We start from the raw sequence: 16,422 nt of genomic DNA, 5'->3' as shown, positions 1-16,422 counted from the left end.
AGGATGAAGGGGTCCTGTCATGTAGCATTCATGCTCCTGACGTATCAGTTGTATACAAATAATGTAGGGGAAAATCAGAAGGTTCCTCTGAGTTTTGGAATAAAAATAGACCTGAAATAGGAGTTGCTAATAGAGATAGGTATGTGGAAGAAGAGAGTAATTTAGGCTGTTAGAAGACTGTGTCTTGAGTCTGTGACTTTTTCACGAACCGATGAAGAAGCACTCCTGCTTTTAAAAATGTTTTTAGGAGTGTATGAAATTGACTTCATGATGAGGGACTCTAATGATGTAACTTCAAGCCACTTCTCTTCTGATTTATCAGACACTGTCCAAAATCAGTCCTCTTTCCATTTTATGAGCAACACAGTTGTTTGCTCACGGAGCTCTCTCTCTAAGGCTGGTTGTTTTCTACTCATGACCTACAAAAGCCTAAAGAAGAATGGGAAGACTGTGAAGATTTTCTCAGTGCTGTAGCTCTAAACTGGAGTTGGTGAGTTAGGTGTTGGAAGGGAATCTGAGAGACTTGAGACCTTTCTAGATGTCGTCTTAAAAATCAATTAAATAGTTAATTTTAATTTTTTGCTTCTTGTGAAGTGTTTTGAAATCTGCAAATAAAGATTCATTAAAGATGGTAATTAAGCACAATATAGAGTGGTTATCATGAGAATCCTGCAGGGAAATTCACTGCCTCCTATGTCTTGTTTTTTTGAGTGTGTTTCAGTTTTTTGTTGTATTTTGTTGTTGTAGTAGTTTTGCGTGCAATTAATTGAGACAGTTACATACTACAGTTAACTTCGTTTCTTGGCTGCTTCTCCCCTTACTCTTTCTAGAGCTCACTCTGACTGTATTAAGTACTTGAGAAAGTAGAAATCAAAATCAGATGGAAAGTAAGGTGATTTTTTTGTTTTTGAAGAGAAAAAAAAGGTATGATAGTGATTTTTACTTAAGCAAATTCTTGAAATTAGTTGTAGGCTCTTGATGTGAAAGATATAATAGTCCATGTTTAAAGTAGGTCTAAGCGTGAGATGCTTTGAGGTTGGTAATCATGGGGTTGCAGTACGGTTGGTTACTTGGGCTATACCCGGTGGAAGTGGTGGTGCATGTACAGTTCCTGGTTGATGAAATGTGGGTAACCTTGAATTGCCGTTTGTTGAGATATAATTTCATTAGTGGCTTCCTTTTTCTGTGTAGCTTTTCTTGGCTCAGTTGAACCTAGATGCCAAGATTAGCCAGATGCTTTGAAGGTAAATGTTCATAGAAGCAGTTCCCTAAGCTAGTGATAACCACTTTCTTATCAGGAGAGGGGAATTGAAAAGTTCATTACTTCAGTACAAATAGTGCCTGTCTGAGGGCTTGCTGTGCATGTGTGTGTCTGTGAGTAAGGTCTCTGCTGTTTAGCTAGGCTACAGTGCAAGAAAGACCAACCTATGAGCTTTGAAAGGAGTGTTTCAGCAAATTTGTGAATTTTGCATCTGGTGATGGTTTGTCTCCACTCTTCTGTAGAATCACATTTTGAAAAACATCCAAACATCAAAATAAATGGATAACTCGAACCTTGACTGGGAAGCCTATTTACGCAAGTGGCAGGAAAACCATATTGCTGTGTACGGGAGCTCCAAGCCACAGAGCTAAGATCTCTGCTTTATCTGAAAATGGAGCCGAGCATTACTGTAAGGCACAGGAGGGTAAATAGAGCAGCCAGCAGAGACTGAAGAGAGATTATCAAAGACCAGGGCAGACCACCAGAACAAAGGCAGGAATCACAGAAGCTGAAGAGCCAGACTGAGGAGCTTTTTGTTCTAATTTACCTGTCCAAGTTGTCTTTCATCTAAGAGGGAGGAATGTGGCAGTCCAGAAGTTGGACTTGGCACCATCTGACTTCGAGGCAGATAATTACAGAGAAAATGTTTTTGACAATTCAGAGAAAATATTTTAAGAAAACTTTTGCATGGACTTTAAACATTGTATTTCTTTCTCAAGCCTTAAAAATTCGGTATTAGTGTTAAGAATGTCATGCTTCAGTATTTTGGGCCTTTTTCTTGGCACATACTAATATGTATGTTCCTTTAAATATGTTGTACCATGCCTCTTTTAATTAGCATATTTTTTTCATTGAGTCTGTGTTGCTTATTGGGATTGTTCTGATGTGGCAGAAGGACAGCTCAAATTCGTGCCCATAAAGCCTTATTACCACACCAGCACAGCATGGGATGGTGTTTAATCACACTTTTCATAACAAGCACTTCTATTTAATAAAATGTACTGTTAGAATAATACTACGTGTCAAAAAAGATTGATAAATGGCCTTGTAATAAATTAATTTTCATGTTTTATTGTGTGTTATAACTTTGCTAATAAGGCTGTGACTTACCAGATAAAGTTCAGAAGAGAAAATAATAATTTGTGCAGATAGATGACCTCTTACAAACCAAGGCCAAAATACCTCATATACTTGCACTTCTCGGGCAGTTTAGAGTTGCAGTCAAGGTCTTCAGTATTGTAAAAATAAATGCACACTTGAGTGCTTTTTGCAGCAAGCCTTCAGCTTTGCAGGCAGATGTTGCTACAGCAACAAAGTAAGATCAGGATACCTATAAAAGTGGAGTGCATCCTTCCCATTGAGTCATTCCCATCCAAATGGCGGGTGTTTTGAATTTTTACCTTGTAGTGTTCCCTATTCTGGTTAGCAGACAGGCTGTAGATTGGTGAGAGTGATCCAAGGTTGTTATACGTATAGGGTTTTCTACCACTCCTGGCCCTGTGTTGTCGCCTAACTTTTGTGATTGCATACCGTATTACTAAGGACATGAGTACAGCAAGTGTGCGTGTAGGTGAGGTTGTGGAGGGATGATGCTGTAACACTGAGGGGGATTTGAAAGGGATAGACTTGGGGAAATGCAGGCGAGATTGAGATTTAATGTTAAGATGAAGCTCTCCATATGTCCATGTAGACCCTGTCACATTGTGACTGGAGCTGAGCTTGCATTCTTCCAAATCATTTGGGTCTAACCAGCTTCTAGGTCTTAAAGACAGACAAACAGGCTAGGCTTTCTCTCCTCCCCGAGAGCTTCCCCCAGGCTGGGCGTGGGCTCTATTGGAGAGCTCAATTGGCACGTCCCTGGAAGTGAAGTTTAATGGCCTTGTGTTGGTTAAACTAAGTGTGCAGAGTTCCTAATTTTGATACAAATGCTTCACAGTGAGTTGCAACCCCTACACTGAATGGACACTGGTTTGTAAAGCTTTACTTAAGTTTCAGTTCTTGGGCAAAACTAGAAAATCTCAAAAGTATTAGGGCAGGACTCTAGGTCTCCTTTGTGTTAGCACGACTGGTGTCTTGAATGGAATGTAAGTTTGTAGGGAAATATTAAACTTACTTATGTAACTTAAAACTCATAGGTGTTAGAAGTGTTAGAAAGAGAGTTCTTGAATTTGGAAAAACCAAAAACTGTTATATGCTTGAGGGCTTAACTTCATTTTGACATTTGTTTCCGTCAGCAGAAAAGTGAACAAGAACGATAAACTTCCTTTCGTGTCCTAACATAGAATTAATCAAAGAGCAAACAAAGCACATACATGGTTTCCTGAAACAGTCTGCTGAAACATTTTAGTGTTTATAAAATTCTCTTAGAACTAGATAGCTAATGCTAATCAGTGTATGAAATCTTGGCCTGTGCATGTGGAGCATATTTAACTTTTTGTATTTTCTCCCCCCATTAATCATGAAACTGCAGAGCTTCAGACAACAGAGAGGTATCTTCTTCGAGCAGCTGGTTGCTTGATCATCAGCACATCAAGAAAAGAAGAAGAGACAGGACAAGACTAAGATCTCTCTCCGTGGCTAATGTGAGCACATCTGCCCGAACAAGGCCACTTCATAGTTTCCAGAGGAGGAAACTCTACAGAATGCACGGTGCCTGTTACTGGAATCAGCAGGTAGGCCATCGCCTCTCTCTTCAGGAGACAAAACCAAAGAGTCCAGCTGCTAGAGTCTGCATGTGTCTTGTCTGGTATGTCAGAAGAATAGTGCATGCTGTGCTGGTTATTTGTTACGTTCAGGGAGCATATACTAGATGTGGCAGGAGTACTAGATGTGTCAGCAGGAGCTCAGAGTTAATGAGTTGAACATAAAAATTAAAGATTGCTCAGAATCTTGCTTATCAAATCAGTTTGTTGTATGGCTATCTTTAGAGCCTTTGTACAGACTAAGAGACAGCTCGAGAGCTTCCTTGGGAGGCTTGACTGCTGAGGAAACATGCCGTAGTGTAAATCAGCTGCCTGCTTGTTTTCAGAATATTTGTTTTAGATACAAGAAAGTTTACACAGCTGGTGGCATATTATTTTCTAGGAAATTAAGTTGCAATATCTTAATCTTGTTTCCGTTTTGCTGTTCCTGATTAGTTATATTGCCTTTTTCATGACACTTTATGAATGCTTTAAAACTCTTAAAATTTTCCTCATTACAAAGGAATTAATATTTTAAAATGGGAAAAAAAACATTGTCTGTTGTGCAGGGCAAGGCATATCTGTTCATGTCTGATATTAATAGCATATTGCTGGTAAGAATATATAATGAGTTTAGCTGTGGTGCTTAAAGCAACAGTCTAATTTGGGAGCAGAGACGGTATGAACTCATACTTTAGAGCAGTGTTAATCCCAAGCAGTTTTAATTTCTTGGGTTTACTTTGCCTTTTGAAAGTGTGTTGTATTGAGAGAAATCTCCATGTCTCCTCTGCTAACTGTCTAGGATTTACTAAGTGTACCAGTGGTCTGGGGAGAAATTTCCCCTGCAAGGATGTTCTGCGTGAGTGTGCTGATTCAGCATCCTCTGCAAAATTGCAGAAGTGTCCTAGTTTTAGCAAGATATTTTATTGAAAAACTGTCCAGTTTCTTATTAGCTTGACTTCCCAGCTTCCTGGCAGCGGGGCTTAAAGACTTGGCAGCCTGCCTGGAGGGTTGATAGTGGGGGATGGGGGTGGAGGGTTACAGTTTGGGAGCTCTACCTCTTAGACACTTAGGCTTTTCATCTTCCTTGTATTAACTGAGGAGGCTGTTGCTGACTTGGACTTCCTTGTTTCCCATTCAATCCAACCCGTGTCCTGATAAAGAGGTTGGAGGTCTCATTCCCCAGCTGATCCCTCCAGTACCACAAGTGCTTCTTGCAGCTGTGGAGATTGCTCCTCAGCGAGAGACTCCAGGACTTCCTTCTGCTTAAACATGAGAGGTTTCCACCCCAGATGTGACTTCTAAATAACATGCTCTTCTAGAAGCCTGTATCTTGCAGGCTCAAGTATCTTATATTTCTACAAGTGCTGCCTATGTCTCTGTCTTTTGAAAACCAGGCCAGAGTTAGTGCAGTTCAGAGAATAACAGTAGAAGCTTGTGAACAGAAATTTCATTTCTGCAGCCTGGCAGCAGGAGTTCAAAGCAGAGTTTACATTTTTATCTTCAGCCAGCCATAGAGCTGAGCTGCTTTGCATGTTCAGTAGTTTACCTTGACTTGTAGACTAAAAAGATAAATTTGTAGTTTACCTTTGATTGTAGACTGCAATCAAAAAGTGCATTTTTAAGTTCCTAGTCAAGGCTTCAAATACTCAAACTGGTGCAACTGTGTGTCTGCTCTATGCTCTTGACATTCGTAGTGCTGGGTTACCACATCCAGTGTCTCTGTACTGAAAGTGCAGAGATGTCCCAAAGACAGTGTGGTAAAAACCCCTGTAGGGAATGCTGTTTATGCTTACCGCAGCTCTCGGCTCAAAAACCTGTCTTTAGACTCTGCTTTCTAATGTACTCTCCATGGGGAAGGTAACCGAGAGACCATGTGGAGAACTGCATCATGTGCTACAGATAGATTCTGCTCATGTTCCTAGAGAAAATAAGAGGTGGTGGCAGCAATCAAGCTGTCAGCTTCAGACTTCGTCTAAGTGCCAAACTCAATTAAGTTTTCAAAATTAAGGTAAAGCAGTGAACAAAGCCTCTTACGCAGTGTTGGTTAAAAACAGAGTATCAGGGATCCTGCGGGGGAAGTCAGTGACAAAATTGGACTGGACATTTCCAGCACATTCTGACAATCAAACCTAAATGGGTATCGAGTCTCTGAATTAAGAGCCATCATCAGTGTATCGTTTCATTCAAGAAATCTTATTCTAACAGGCCCTGTCACTTTCTTAGTCCTGCACTTGCTACACTTGGTTACCCAGCTGTTGATAAGATTGCTCAACTTGTAATGGAAGAACACTGGCTATCAGCCCAGGCTGACTGCTAGATTAGGCAGATGTCTAAGGGTAAGGATGCAAAATGGGGAATGGCCTCTGAGATTGATACCTAGTTTTCTCTGAAAATGCATTTATATTCCCAGTAGTTAGCGAGCAAATTTCCTCTGGCCTTTCATAGAAAAAGGAGTTACTTCTTAGCAGCATGGAAAGCAGTTGGATTATTAATGCAAAGTTACTGTTCCATCTCTAGCAAGTGATTCTCCCATATTTCTTCAAGTTTTACATACTTATATAGCCCCTGGTACCATGGTCTGTGAGGACCCTCGTTTCTTTAAGATCACTGGCCTGAGAGCAAGCTGGAGCTAGGGAAGACTTGCTGCCACCTCCCTGCAGCAGATGCGGAGTTAACAGAGACCAGCCTGCCAGTCTGCCGAGAAGACTGAATCTTCTGAAGATCGCAGCTCCTGCGCCAGCTTCCTTACGGTGCCTGGTTCAAGCAGCTGGCGAGCGAGCGCCTGGCAGTGCTGATGGGCGATGCTGCTCTGCAGAGTAATCTGAGCAGACGATGACTAAAGAATTCTGACCAGAGAATCACAGCAAAATGCAGATTTCCCATGTGTAGGAGATGAAGAAATGCTGGGATAACTTTGAGGAATTTGGTTTTTTGGGGATGACTGGTTGTACCCGTTGTGCATGGAATGGCATTCAGAGTGTTGTCCTTCACATCTCTTCAGATTCTTTCGGGAAGCTCATCCCCCCCCTTCCACTCCCCAACATCCATGTTAGGAAAAAAAGTATGAAACTGTGAACCGCTATCCCATCTGTCAGTTCATAAGGTCACTGGGAAGACAGCCACATTTTTTCTCTTATCTACTGCCATGCCACATACATTTACAATGCTGTCAAAAGTTTGAGTATTTAGTGACCTAGTAGCCTCCCAGTGCCTGTTGAGAGATGCCCTGTATTGTCCCCTGCTTCGCTGTATTTCTTTTATTCTAAAGAGGACTACACCTTCCCCTTCTCTGGTATTTAAATAATGCTTACACAGAGTAGTGTCTAAAAGAAAACATAGAACTCTATGAAAGTCTAGAAGACCTGCCAGATCTGTGAGATAGTTAGACTACAGTGGGGATAAATAAAACAGGATGCAGGGTGTTAGGTTTATCTGTCACCATCCAGTATCCTCAGGAACTTGAAACATCGTTTGGGGCCAAATCCACTTGTCCCTAATTCAGAATGACTAAGTATCACAGATGATCTGTGAGTCATCTTTTAGCCGTGGAATCTGTTTTGTATCTTTCTTCTTTCATTATCTAAGCAGCTTGGTAAGAGCATAGGCCATTTCTTGATTGTGAGTCAGTGCACAAGCCACTCAGAATAATCCACATGCACAACAAACCCTGGGATTGCAGTCTGTGCTTCAGTCTAGAGGACGTGATTGTAGTGGTGCATTTCTTCAGCGTGATTTTTGAATGAATATTAAAACTTGTATGCAGGATAGCACAAAGGAGTAAACTGCAGGCATGGTCTAGTAGGGGGGCACGTGCTTGCGGGTGGGGATTGGTACTCTGAGAGTGCTTCATTCAAAACGCTGGATTTGCCACTTGTTTGCATTACAGCTGACAAGTAAACCAACCTCTGGGTCATTGTCTCCTCCTATAAAATGCATATAATGTAGTTTTAACACTAAGAAAGAAGGCAAAGAGTATCAAAACATTAAACCCAAGAAAGTCTGTAAGTAGCAGATCGGTGTCAGGACTTTACAACATGAGCTCCAATTGAATAATTTCCCAGTGGTTGTTGCATTTATAACTGCTTCCTCCCAATTCTCCAAAGTCTAATGCCTGGGTGCTCCTGCAAATGGTTTTCCTACCGTGAGGACCTATAGTATCTCCATCTCTGGCCATATTTTGCCTAAACTTGAAGGAACTGAATTATGGGTGAGATACCAAAGTTCTGTTAAGTTTGTTTAAAAGCACACAAGTGTTGTTACTAGTCAGATACTCTCAGAGGGGTCTTTGCTTAGCTGACATGTCCTGATGTTTTCTTTTCTAGTATTTTATTTGTGTGGCTTGTTGCAGGTTTTTTTTAGTAACAAGGAATTTGTTTTGCCAGTACATTTTGTTAGTTTCTCATTTAACATCCTAACTGATGACATTAGTTTCACTTTTTGTCAAGTCATGTTTTGACAAGTTACGCCATTGAGGCTAGGTAGTGTTTTAATCTATTAAAACTTTATACAGCTATTAATAAAGGTAAGAGGCAATAGAGGAGTGAGATTGGAGTACTATAAATTTTGGTCCTGTCCATTTCTTTGCAGAGTTGTAGAGCACAGTGGGTTTTTTTAAACCTGAAAATTCTCATTGTATTTGTATCTCCACCTGCTGGAGGAAGAGGTGGTTGTGTGGACTGAGGCACATGGAGAAAACTAGAGTTCAAATTTGCAAAGGTGCCAACACTCTGAAAGTTGGGAGTTGAGGTGCAAAAGCTTACATTTTAGATACCGCAAGCAAACAATTGGTATAACTTTGCTAGCTCTTGTAGTTGAGTATTGCCACATTTTTTATCTTCAGTCTGAAGCAGGAGTTAAGTGAGAGCAGAAGAATATCTGCTTTCGTTTAGTGGTTTTTTAAAAAAAAAAAGGGGAAAAAAAAGCGTGAGTGCTTCTCCAGAAGGCTCCAAAACAGACAGGAACAAAGTATTTAAATTCTAGGGTTTGGGTTTCTCATTTTAACCTAGTTCTCATGCCAGTGCTATGATTTTTGTGTCCTGCTGCTTTTCCAGTGCGTGCTTAGGGCCCATGATACTTTTTGTAGATGTCACTTGATAAATACATATGGGTCTTTCACCAGTCTTGTTAATTTTCAGTTTTTAGGGAGGAGTGTGTGTATATATATATATATATATATATACACACATATATATACACACTTTTATAATTTGTATTATACCCAGCAAGCAGAGCCTTTATCTTATTTGCTAAATGTCTGCTATCTGCAAGTGGTCTGTAGCTAGGAGGAAAGGAGGATAAGGGACAGGGAGAAGAGGGTATGTGCAGACAAGGTGCATAATCAGAATATTGCATATAGTGTGGAAGTTGTAACCCTGTTTTCTGCCAGGTGATATGTTTGTCTGGGGATGAATATTTTAACACCTGCTTCCTAGAATACAATCCCATTTCCTCTACCATATTGTCCTATGTTGTGGTTTATTTGTGTTTAAGGAGATACAGGTGAATTCTTTGTGACCGTTATCAATTACTGCTTTCTCTACCTCTCTTGGTCTGTAAATTTAAAGAAACAGCACTGTCTACAGCAGTAACTATCAAGCATATTATTCAGTAGCCAGCTAGAAGTTTTGCCTTTCACACAGTGAAGTAGTCATTTCCCCTTAGTTGCACTGAAAGGAGCCTACTGGTTGTCACCCCCCTCCTTCGTATTGCGAGATACTGGCTCTGCCACCTGCTTCTGCATAGCTTCCTGGCATTGCTGACTTCTAAAAAGCCATGAATACAGGGAATGTTGTGTTGCCAAATCTCCTGCAAACTGATTTCGAGAAGACGATGCATCCTGCTTTGATGAAAATGGTGTAGTACCTTTGTGGATATGTCAGTCTTCTGATCTGGCGAGGAGAACCCCCTGGTTATGGTTTATCAAGTTTGTAAGTGAAAATAATAGTCGATAAAATTACTATTTTAACACTGGAAGTTAAAAAAGAAGGTCTTCTATTAGTTAACAATCAGCAAAACGTGAATGGGAAAAAAAGAAGTATTCCTATGCATTCAGCTATTCTGAGTGTGTGACAAGACTGTTGTCTACTGGGGAGGAAGGAAGGGAGAACACCTTTAGCTTTGTGATATGGTGATACTGCCAGTGGAATTAAATCCATCCTTTGTGAGGTTTATGGCAAGCCAGTCAGCCCATGAGTTCATCTTTTCCAGAATGAAAAACCCGAAGTGTGCTTTTCACAGTCCTGCACCTTTAGCTTATTATGACATTTCTGTAGTGTTTTACTGATCACATCTACTCTTAATTCCTCCATGGCATTTTTGAAAAGATATTCCTGTGGGTTAACGTGTCTTTCCTTCTTTTGGTTTAACTGGTCAAAGATTAAGCACTAACCTTGATTTTTCAATTGATTTGCTAGTTGAACAAAAGGTCTTTGTTTCGGGATGTTGAGGACAGCATGCATTTCCTACAGAGCAGGTGATAGTCCATCTCCTATTGGCTTATAACAGGATTAAAGAAACTAAACTCCATGTGTACTTAATGAGAGGTGGGTCGTCTCCGAGAACAGTAGAAGCTACCACTCCTTTTGTGACACTGACCAAAAATCTGAATTTGAGACAAGCTGGATGCTGAGTAAGTTGTTGTTAGTGTTTTATGAAAGTCTCAGTTCTGTTCCTGGAAAAACTGGTCTCTGCCACAGGATCTGCCACTTTATCCTTATCGACAGCTTCAGAGAGGCCAGAGGCAGACTAATTCGTTTACATCCCAGGGCAGCTTGCTTCCCTGTACCTGGCCTCCATACAGATTGCAGGCTCGTGCATGGGAAAGGTCCGTCCGTTTGACATCTGTAGAAACTTGATCTGGAAGGGAGGGTCTGTCATGTAGTATGTGTTGTCAGCACGATCTGTTATGCCCCTTCCCATGTAGGGATGTCTTAGCTGCTTTGCGCACCTTCTCCTCCACTACCTGTTGATAAGAGAGAAGGTCTTTGGAGCTTTCAGATTAACCTTTCACTATCCATGTATTGTATGTTTCCTAAAAGCACTCTGCACTGAAGTCCTGCTTAGGGAACTCCTGATGTTTAGCTTGTGAAGTAAGACATTGCATTGAACTGTGTGTTCTGCCAGAGGGGCATAGCTCTGCTCAGAGCGATCATTGTGTGCAGAAGAGGGGGGCCACAGAGAAGTGGGCTGGCCTTTAAGGGAGATGCTAAAGCACAGAAGCAAGCAGGTAACGCAGCGCTCTGTCAGTTTGAGCTCTGCATAGCGCTTCTGGAGGATTAAAAGTTAGCAGTGTGTTTGGTGTTCAAAGAGAAGCCACCCACACAGTGGTTCTCTTGGATCCCACAATTAAGTCTCTGCAATTTAGTTGGCTACTCATTTACTGAGGAACAGCTTTTAATATTGAGGGGGATATCTCTTCTTTGATATTGCTGAAAAGTTCTGAGTGCATGTGTGTGTAGGGAGAATAAATGCTTTTTCCTTGCCTTTTTTGGCCTTATAAAAGTAATCAGAAGCAGACATAACAGGTATTCAGCAGAGTGTATGTGAGCTAACTTAACTTACTGGATTCATACACGTTGGTGTAATTGAACTGTGGCTCTCTGTACTGTTACACTTAGGAATGTTTCCAAAAATGATAGGAGTTTTGGTAGGATCAGTAGCTGAAACCATGAAGTGAGTATTCATTTCAGAGTTTTTAACTGGGAGCACAAAACATTTTCCTTTTCAATTATGGCACGCTTCATAGACTGAAACTTTTTTCTCTGCAGAAGGGTGGTTGGCCGGTACTGTTCAGCCTTCTGACCCTTCTAGAACAGAGGCATGAGCCAGTCATGCTTTGTCTAATGCATCAGTTTATCACAAGCAAGTGCAAGAATTGTTTTGACTATCAAAATAAATTGCTTACTAGATTTTCTGTGACCCAGTAAAACAGAACTAAGGAAAAAAATTCCAAGAAGATTAAAATTCATAATACTCTAGAAAATTAGATTCTGTTGGTGACACCATTTCTTATGAAGTTTAAAACAGAGCTGCTATTTTAGTTGAAGATTTAAAGCTTGCACATTTCTGATTTCCTCTTAAACGCAGTGTATTTTCTTTTCCTTAATAGAATCAATTTAATGTAATGTTATTCTTCATATCTACTTAACCTCAGGAAGCATGAGGTTTTGTATTTCAGTAATGAAGAAAAATGTTTCAGGAGATGTACGAGGTATAGTGTAGCAGGGGGAAAATTGATAAGAGTTTAGTAATCTCTCTTGCTTTCTGAAGGGTTGGCATTGTTGTCAGGCTTGCTGTAGAGGCCTCTCTCTAAAAGCTGTATGCCTTGGTTTTCATGAAACCACATCGCTGTGGCTGAATGGTTATATTTGTGGGGTTGTGTTCAGATGAGTTTTGGTGGATTTTTTTGTTGTGGTGTACAAAATCAATAATTAACTGCTGGAAAAGCCAGCCGGGTTGTAGACTCTTCTATACTGAATTGGAAGCGGGGAGAGTTTAGTTTTCCAATAAACAGTTCTTCGGTTTTGTTTCAATAAGGTTGAAGCACTTTCTTTGACTGAGCAGCACGCTTTCATTCCAGGATGAAGGGCTTCAGAAATTTTTTCATCAAGAGTTGATTAAATCGACATTCCTGACAAACATCATGGTTTCACTAATTCAGCATTTTCCGGTGGAAAACTATTCCATCAGAAATTTAAACCAGATCTAGTAGCTAGGAACACAGACACTGCCAGATATTTTAGCTTTTTTCTAGTAGCTTCACAAGCATTTAAATAAAATTACTCTTGCTTCTATATAAGTCCTTATTTTCTTTTGAATTACAAACTGATGTAATGAAAGATTTAATTATTTAGGTGTTGATGCTAGAGCATTCAAGGAAATAACGCACAAATTCAGGCATAAGATTTTGTAACTCCCACCACAGACAAGATGAGGAAAAGAATTTGGCTTTTACCAATGTTGACAATTGGATTTTAATACTGCTTCAAAATAGATTGAGATTGTGGAGGTTATTTGACCACGTCTGCATGTTTTTGAGCAGGCTTAGCTTTAAGCTATATTCTAAATGTGTTTGGGACTAAAGTGAATTAAAGCAAGAAAAAGCGAGTCAGGACTAAAGGACTGGATGTCCATATGTGTTGATCTTATCTATATATTTTCTAGGTAATTTTACTGATCAGTGTTTGGAGATTTCTTTTTAAAGAATGAGAGATTTATCATTTACTGCAAAGTGGATTCATTTCTGTAAAAAAAAATGCAAGCAGAGAGGGTGCAGTGGCAGCTTCAATAGTGGAGATTCAGGAAAGCAGTTAATTTCTAAAAACCAAATATCAAGAGGAAATGCGATTTTCTGCATTTTTGAAAAGCAAGTCCTTATTGCGTCAAAGGTAGAGCAACTACCTAAAAGCTCTCTAAGCTTTAGTTTGATGGCCCATATAATGGGAAACATTAAATTTGCTTTAGCATTTATCCCTCTAGTGTTTCCAAATGCAGGTCCCAGTTCTGCCAACACTTCATGGATGTTTAACAGATGAAGAGTCGCATACGTCTGTCGCAGAAAAATAACAGAACATTGATTTGAAGGAGTCCTGGGCTAGAAAAGAATTCTTTCCAAATTAAGTCGAAAGTACTTCTGCATACACCTGTGTATGGAGATCAAGGTGGATTTAGGACTGTTAATGTTTTCCTATGAGAAAATTGTGAAATACAACAACCCCCACTACCACTGCCACAGGGTCTCCTCTGCTCCAGCATCGTAACATGCTTACTTGATTTTAATAGTTCCTGCAATACAATACCAGCATAGGGAATTTGTTGACTGAGAAGAAGGGAAGAGATGGAAAGGGGAACTTTTTAATGGGATATTTTCTGCCTTAGTGTGGGTTGTGAATACTGATGCCACCTGACAGAAGAACTGATTTCAGTAAGTGGAGGGGGATTTTATGTGGTGGACATAATCACTGCATCACTAACAGATGAGTGACACTGCTAGAATACAGCCTGGAATATTTCAGACAGGAGGAGACAGCAGAGAGAGATTTCTTGGATTCAGAAAGTAGTACTAAAAATACAAGTAATGTTTGTTTGATCATCTTGCTTCTGATGCAACTGCTAGATGTCTTCCTTTCATTCCATAAAAAGTCATAAGAAGATCAAGAAGACCACTGTTATATTCATTCTTACAGGGTTTTTTGTGTTGAAATCCTTTTCCGGGAGATGATAAATGTGGCAGTTTGCACAGCATTAGGCTGAGAACCTCAAATTACTGCAGTGCCCCCCTTCCCTCCCTTCCCCTTCAGAGGATTCTGCAGCTTTTGGCAGAGAATCAAAAACCAATGGAAGCCCTTAAAAATGTCAGTACCTCTGGGGTTACTAGTGCTAGTATCCAGTAAGGCTGAAAGTGGCATAAACAGCACTATTTCCCTGCAATGTTTTTGTAGCTTATTCTGAAGCACAGACTACTGTTGACTGCTGCCCTGTAGCATCACATTCGATTCTCTCCGTCTGTCTTTCAGAGCTCAGTATATTGCCTGCACTCTGCTGCTTATTCCTGCCCATTTTCACCCTGCGTTTTGCCTTAGTGTCCTGCTACCTCACACCTACCAGTTCTGTGCAATCCATCATTTTACCTTCCATACTTTAACAAGCCTTGCAAATAAGCAGTTAAATTAATCTTTCTTTGCAGCTCTCCTCTTTCTAGTAATGCCTCTTTCTACCTATTAATCAATCCTCAATGCATCCCTCTGTATTTATTGCTTTGTATCTTCTTTTGTTTGTGTTGCTTATCTGATATTTAAATTATAACAAGGTAAGGACTTTGCCCTCTTGCTTTGTGTAAGTGCCCTCTTGCTTTGTGTAAATTGCATGAAAATGTATAATCTCAAACTGTCTAGCGATATTGATACTAAGAATCTTACTAAGACTAAGGGGAAAATTGGAGGAGACCCCTATATTTAGTCTGGTGTTAAGTTTCGTTTGTGCATCTGTATCATGCCTATTGCGCTGGAATGGAATTTTAAGGGGTGTTTGTGATAGGATATATCAGAATAATGATTGGAAACAGTTACATTTTCTCTGGAAACTTTGACAACTGTTTCCTGGCCCTAAATGAAGGGTATTTTTGTATTCTTTGTGTTGTGTGCCATAGTCCATGATAAGTGGAGGTAAGTTGTATTTAGGCTATCTGAAGTTTGTAGGTATTTTTTTCCCCTTCTTGTATTGAAGAGTGTCACTCAGATTATGTTCTTTGTTTTCTTCTGGTCTAATTTGAAGGAAATAAGTAAAGAAGAAGTTAACCTTTGTTTCTGGGTATCCTTGCAGACTTCGCCATCTAGAGATGCCTCCTTTCCATATAAAACTCAGTTACCATGTATGGTGCCAGCCTCCGCTTTCAGCAGTAGTGAGTACAGTGCGGAATCTAAAATACTAGATTATGTGCAAGAGCTGGACTCTTCCTTCCATCCGGTCTTATCATTCCCTTCAGGTAAGTAACTCAAATGCAATGCCTCTAACAGAGGTTGGTTGTGCTTGTGAGAGCTGTAGAGTTTATGGACTAACTTTTCTTTTGAGTGATTTTTAGAACTTAGTTCTCTTACAGAAAACCTCACACTGGCAAAATACATGAGTTTAGACTAAATGAAAATCTTAACTTCATCCTGACATTTGAAAAATACACCTTCTAGATTTCCCATACTGGTAGCGTGATTACAACCAAGAAAAACTGATGGGAAAAATGACCGGAACATTTTTGGTTAAGGTGGTTTTTGCATGTTTCATAGTGTGTCTAACTGAGTCAGCGTTAGTCCTTTAGATGGTGCTTTTGCCAACACACTACTATAGCTTGGTTGTGTTGTTTTCACGAGCAAGTTTGAGTTCAGGCCCTTTGGACCAGGCCCAAAAAGCTTTATTTAGTTTTTCTAATTGTTTTTTGTGACAGTCAGCCTTTTTGGTGATCTTTGAAGTTTATGGTTTCTGTCATCTGATTCTTTAATCTTTTTGAACAATAATGCAGATGTTGTTTTTTCTGACTCTTATTAGCCCTGAAACTAGTGCAGGTGCAACTTGACAGCACTTTGTGCTTCAAAATAGCATATTAAGTGCTGTTACCAGCAGGAGGGATTGGATACCAGCAGATTTTGTTTGTTGTTTTTTTTTTATTTTATTTTAGGAAAAACCTATTGCCAGGTAGTTGCTGACCAGCTGAATTCTGCTGTTCTGGGGGGCTTCTTTGCCACTAAATAATCCTGAACGTGAGGTTGGAACGTCCATGGAACTGCTTGAGTCTTTAATCAAACCCACTGTCTTCCCAGAATGGCAATGTATACGCTCCAGCCTGGTGTTAGGAAGTCAAGAATTAAAGTAAATCTTGGGTTTGGAGAACATGTCACTGGCCAGTAGAGGAGACCCAAGTGTGGACATGGAATCCTGAGAAGGTCTCAACTCTTGCAGGTTTACGAGGGTTTACATCCCATGTATGTG

At 40.1% G+C, this 16,422-nt stretch overlaps 1 protein-coding gene across 9 annotated transcripts in view; it reads left to right on the top strand.

Moving 5' to 3' along the window:
• KANSL1L (KAT8 regulatory NSL complex subunit 1 like) overlaps positions 1 to 16,422 on the top strand; it is a 69,336-nt gene that overhangs the window by 31,893 nt on the left and 21,021 nt on the right. For all 9 annotated transcript variants that reach the window (XR_012044505.1, XM_072875486.1, XM_072875491.1 and 6 more), the window contains 2 exons: positions 3,732 to 3,933; positions 15,265 to 15,427. Coding sequence is in view for 8 of the 9 variants with exons in the window: in XM_072875486.1 (XP_072731587.1) it covers positions 3,732 to 3,933; positions 15,265 to 15,427 (365 nt within the window). In the remaining variant the exon portion in view is untranslated. The remainder of the gene's footprint in view (positions 1 to 3,731; positions 3,934 to 15,264; positions 15,428 to 16,422) is intronic.

The sequence above is a fragment of the Ciconia boyciana genome, chromosome 10, assembly GCF_034638445.1.
Source record: "Ciconia boyciana chromosome 10, ASM3463844v1, whole genome shotgun sequence".
NCBI lineage: Eukaryota > Metazoa > Chordata > Aves > Ciconiiformes > Ciconiidae > Ciconia > Ciconia boyciana.
This window is presented reverse-complemented; position numbering and strand designations above follow the sequence as displayed.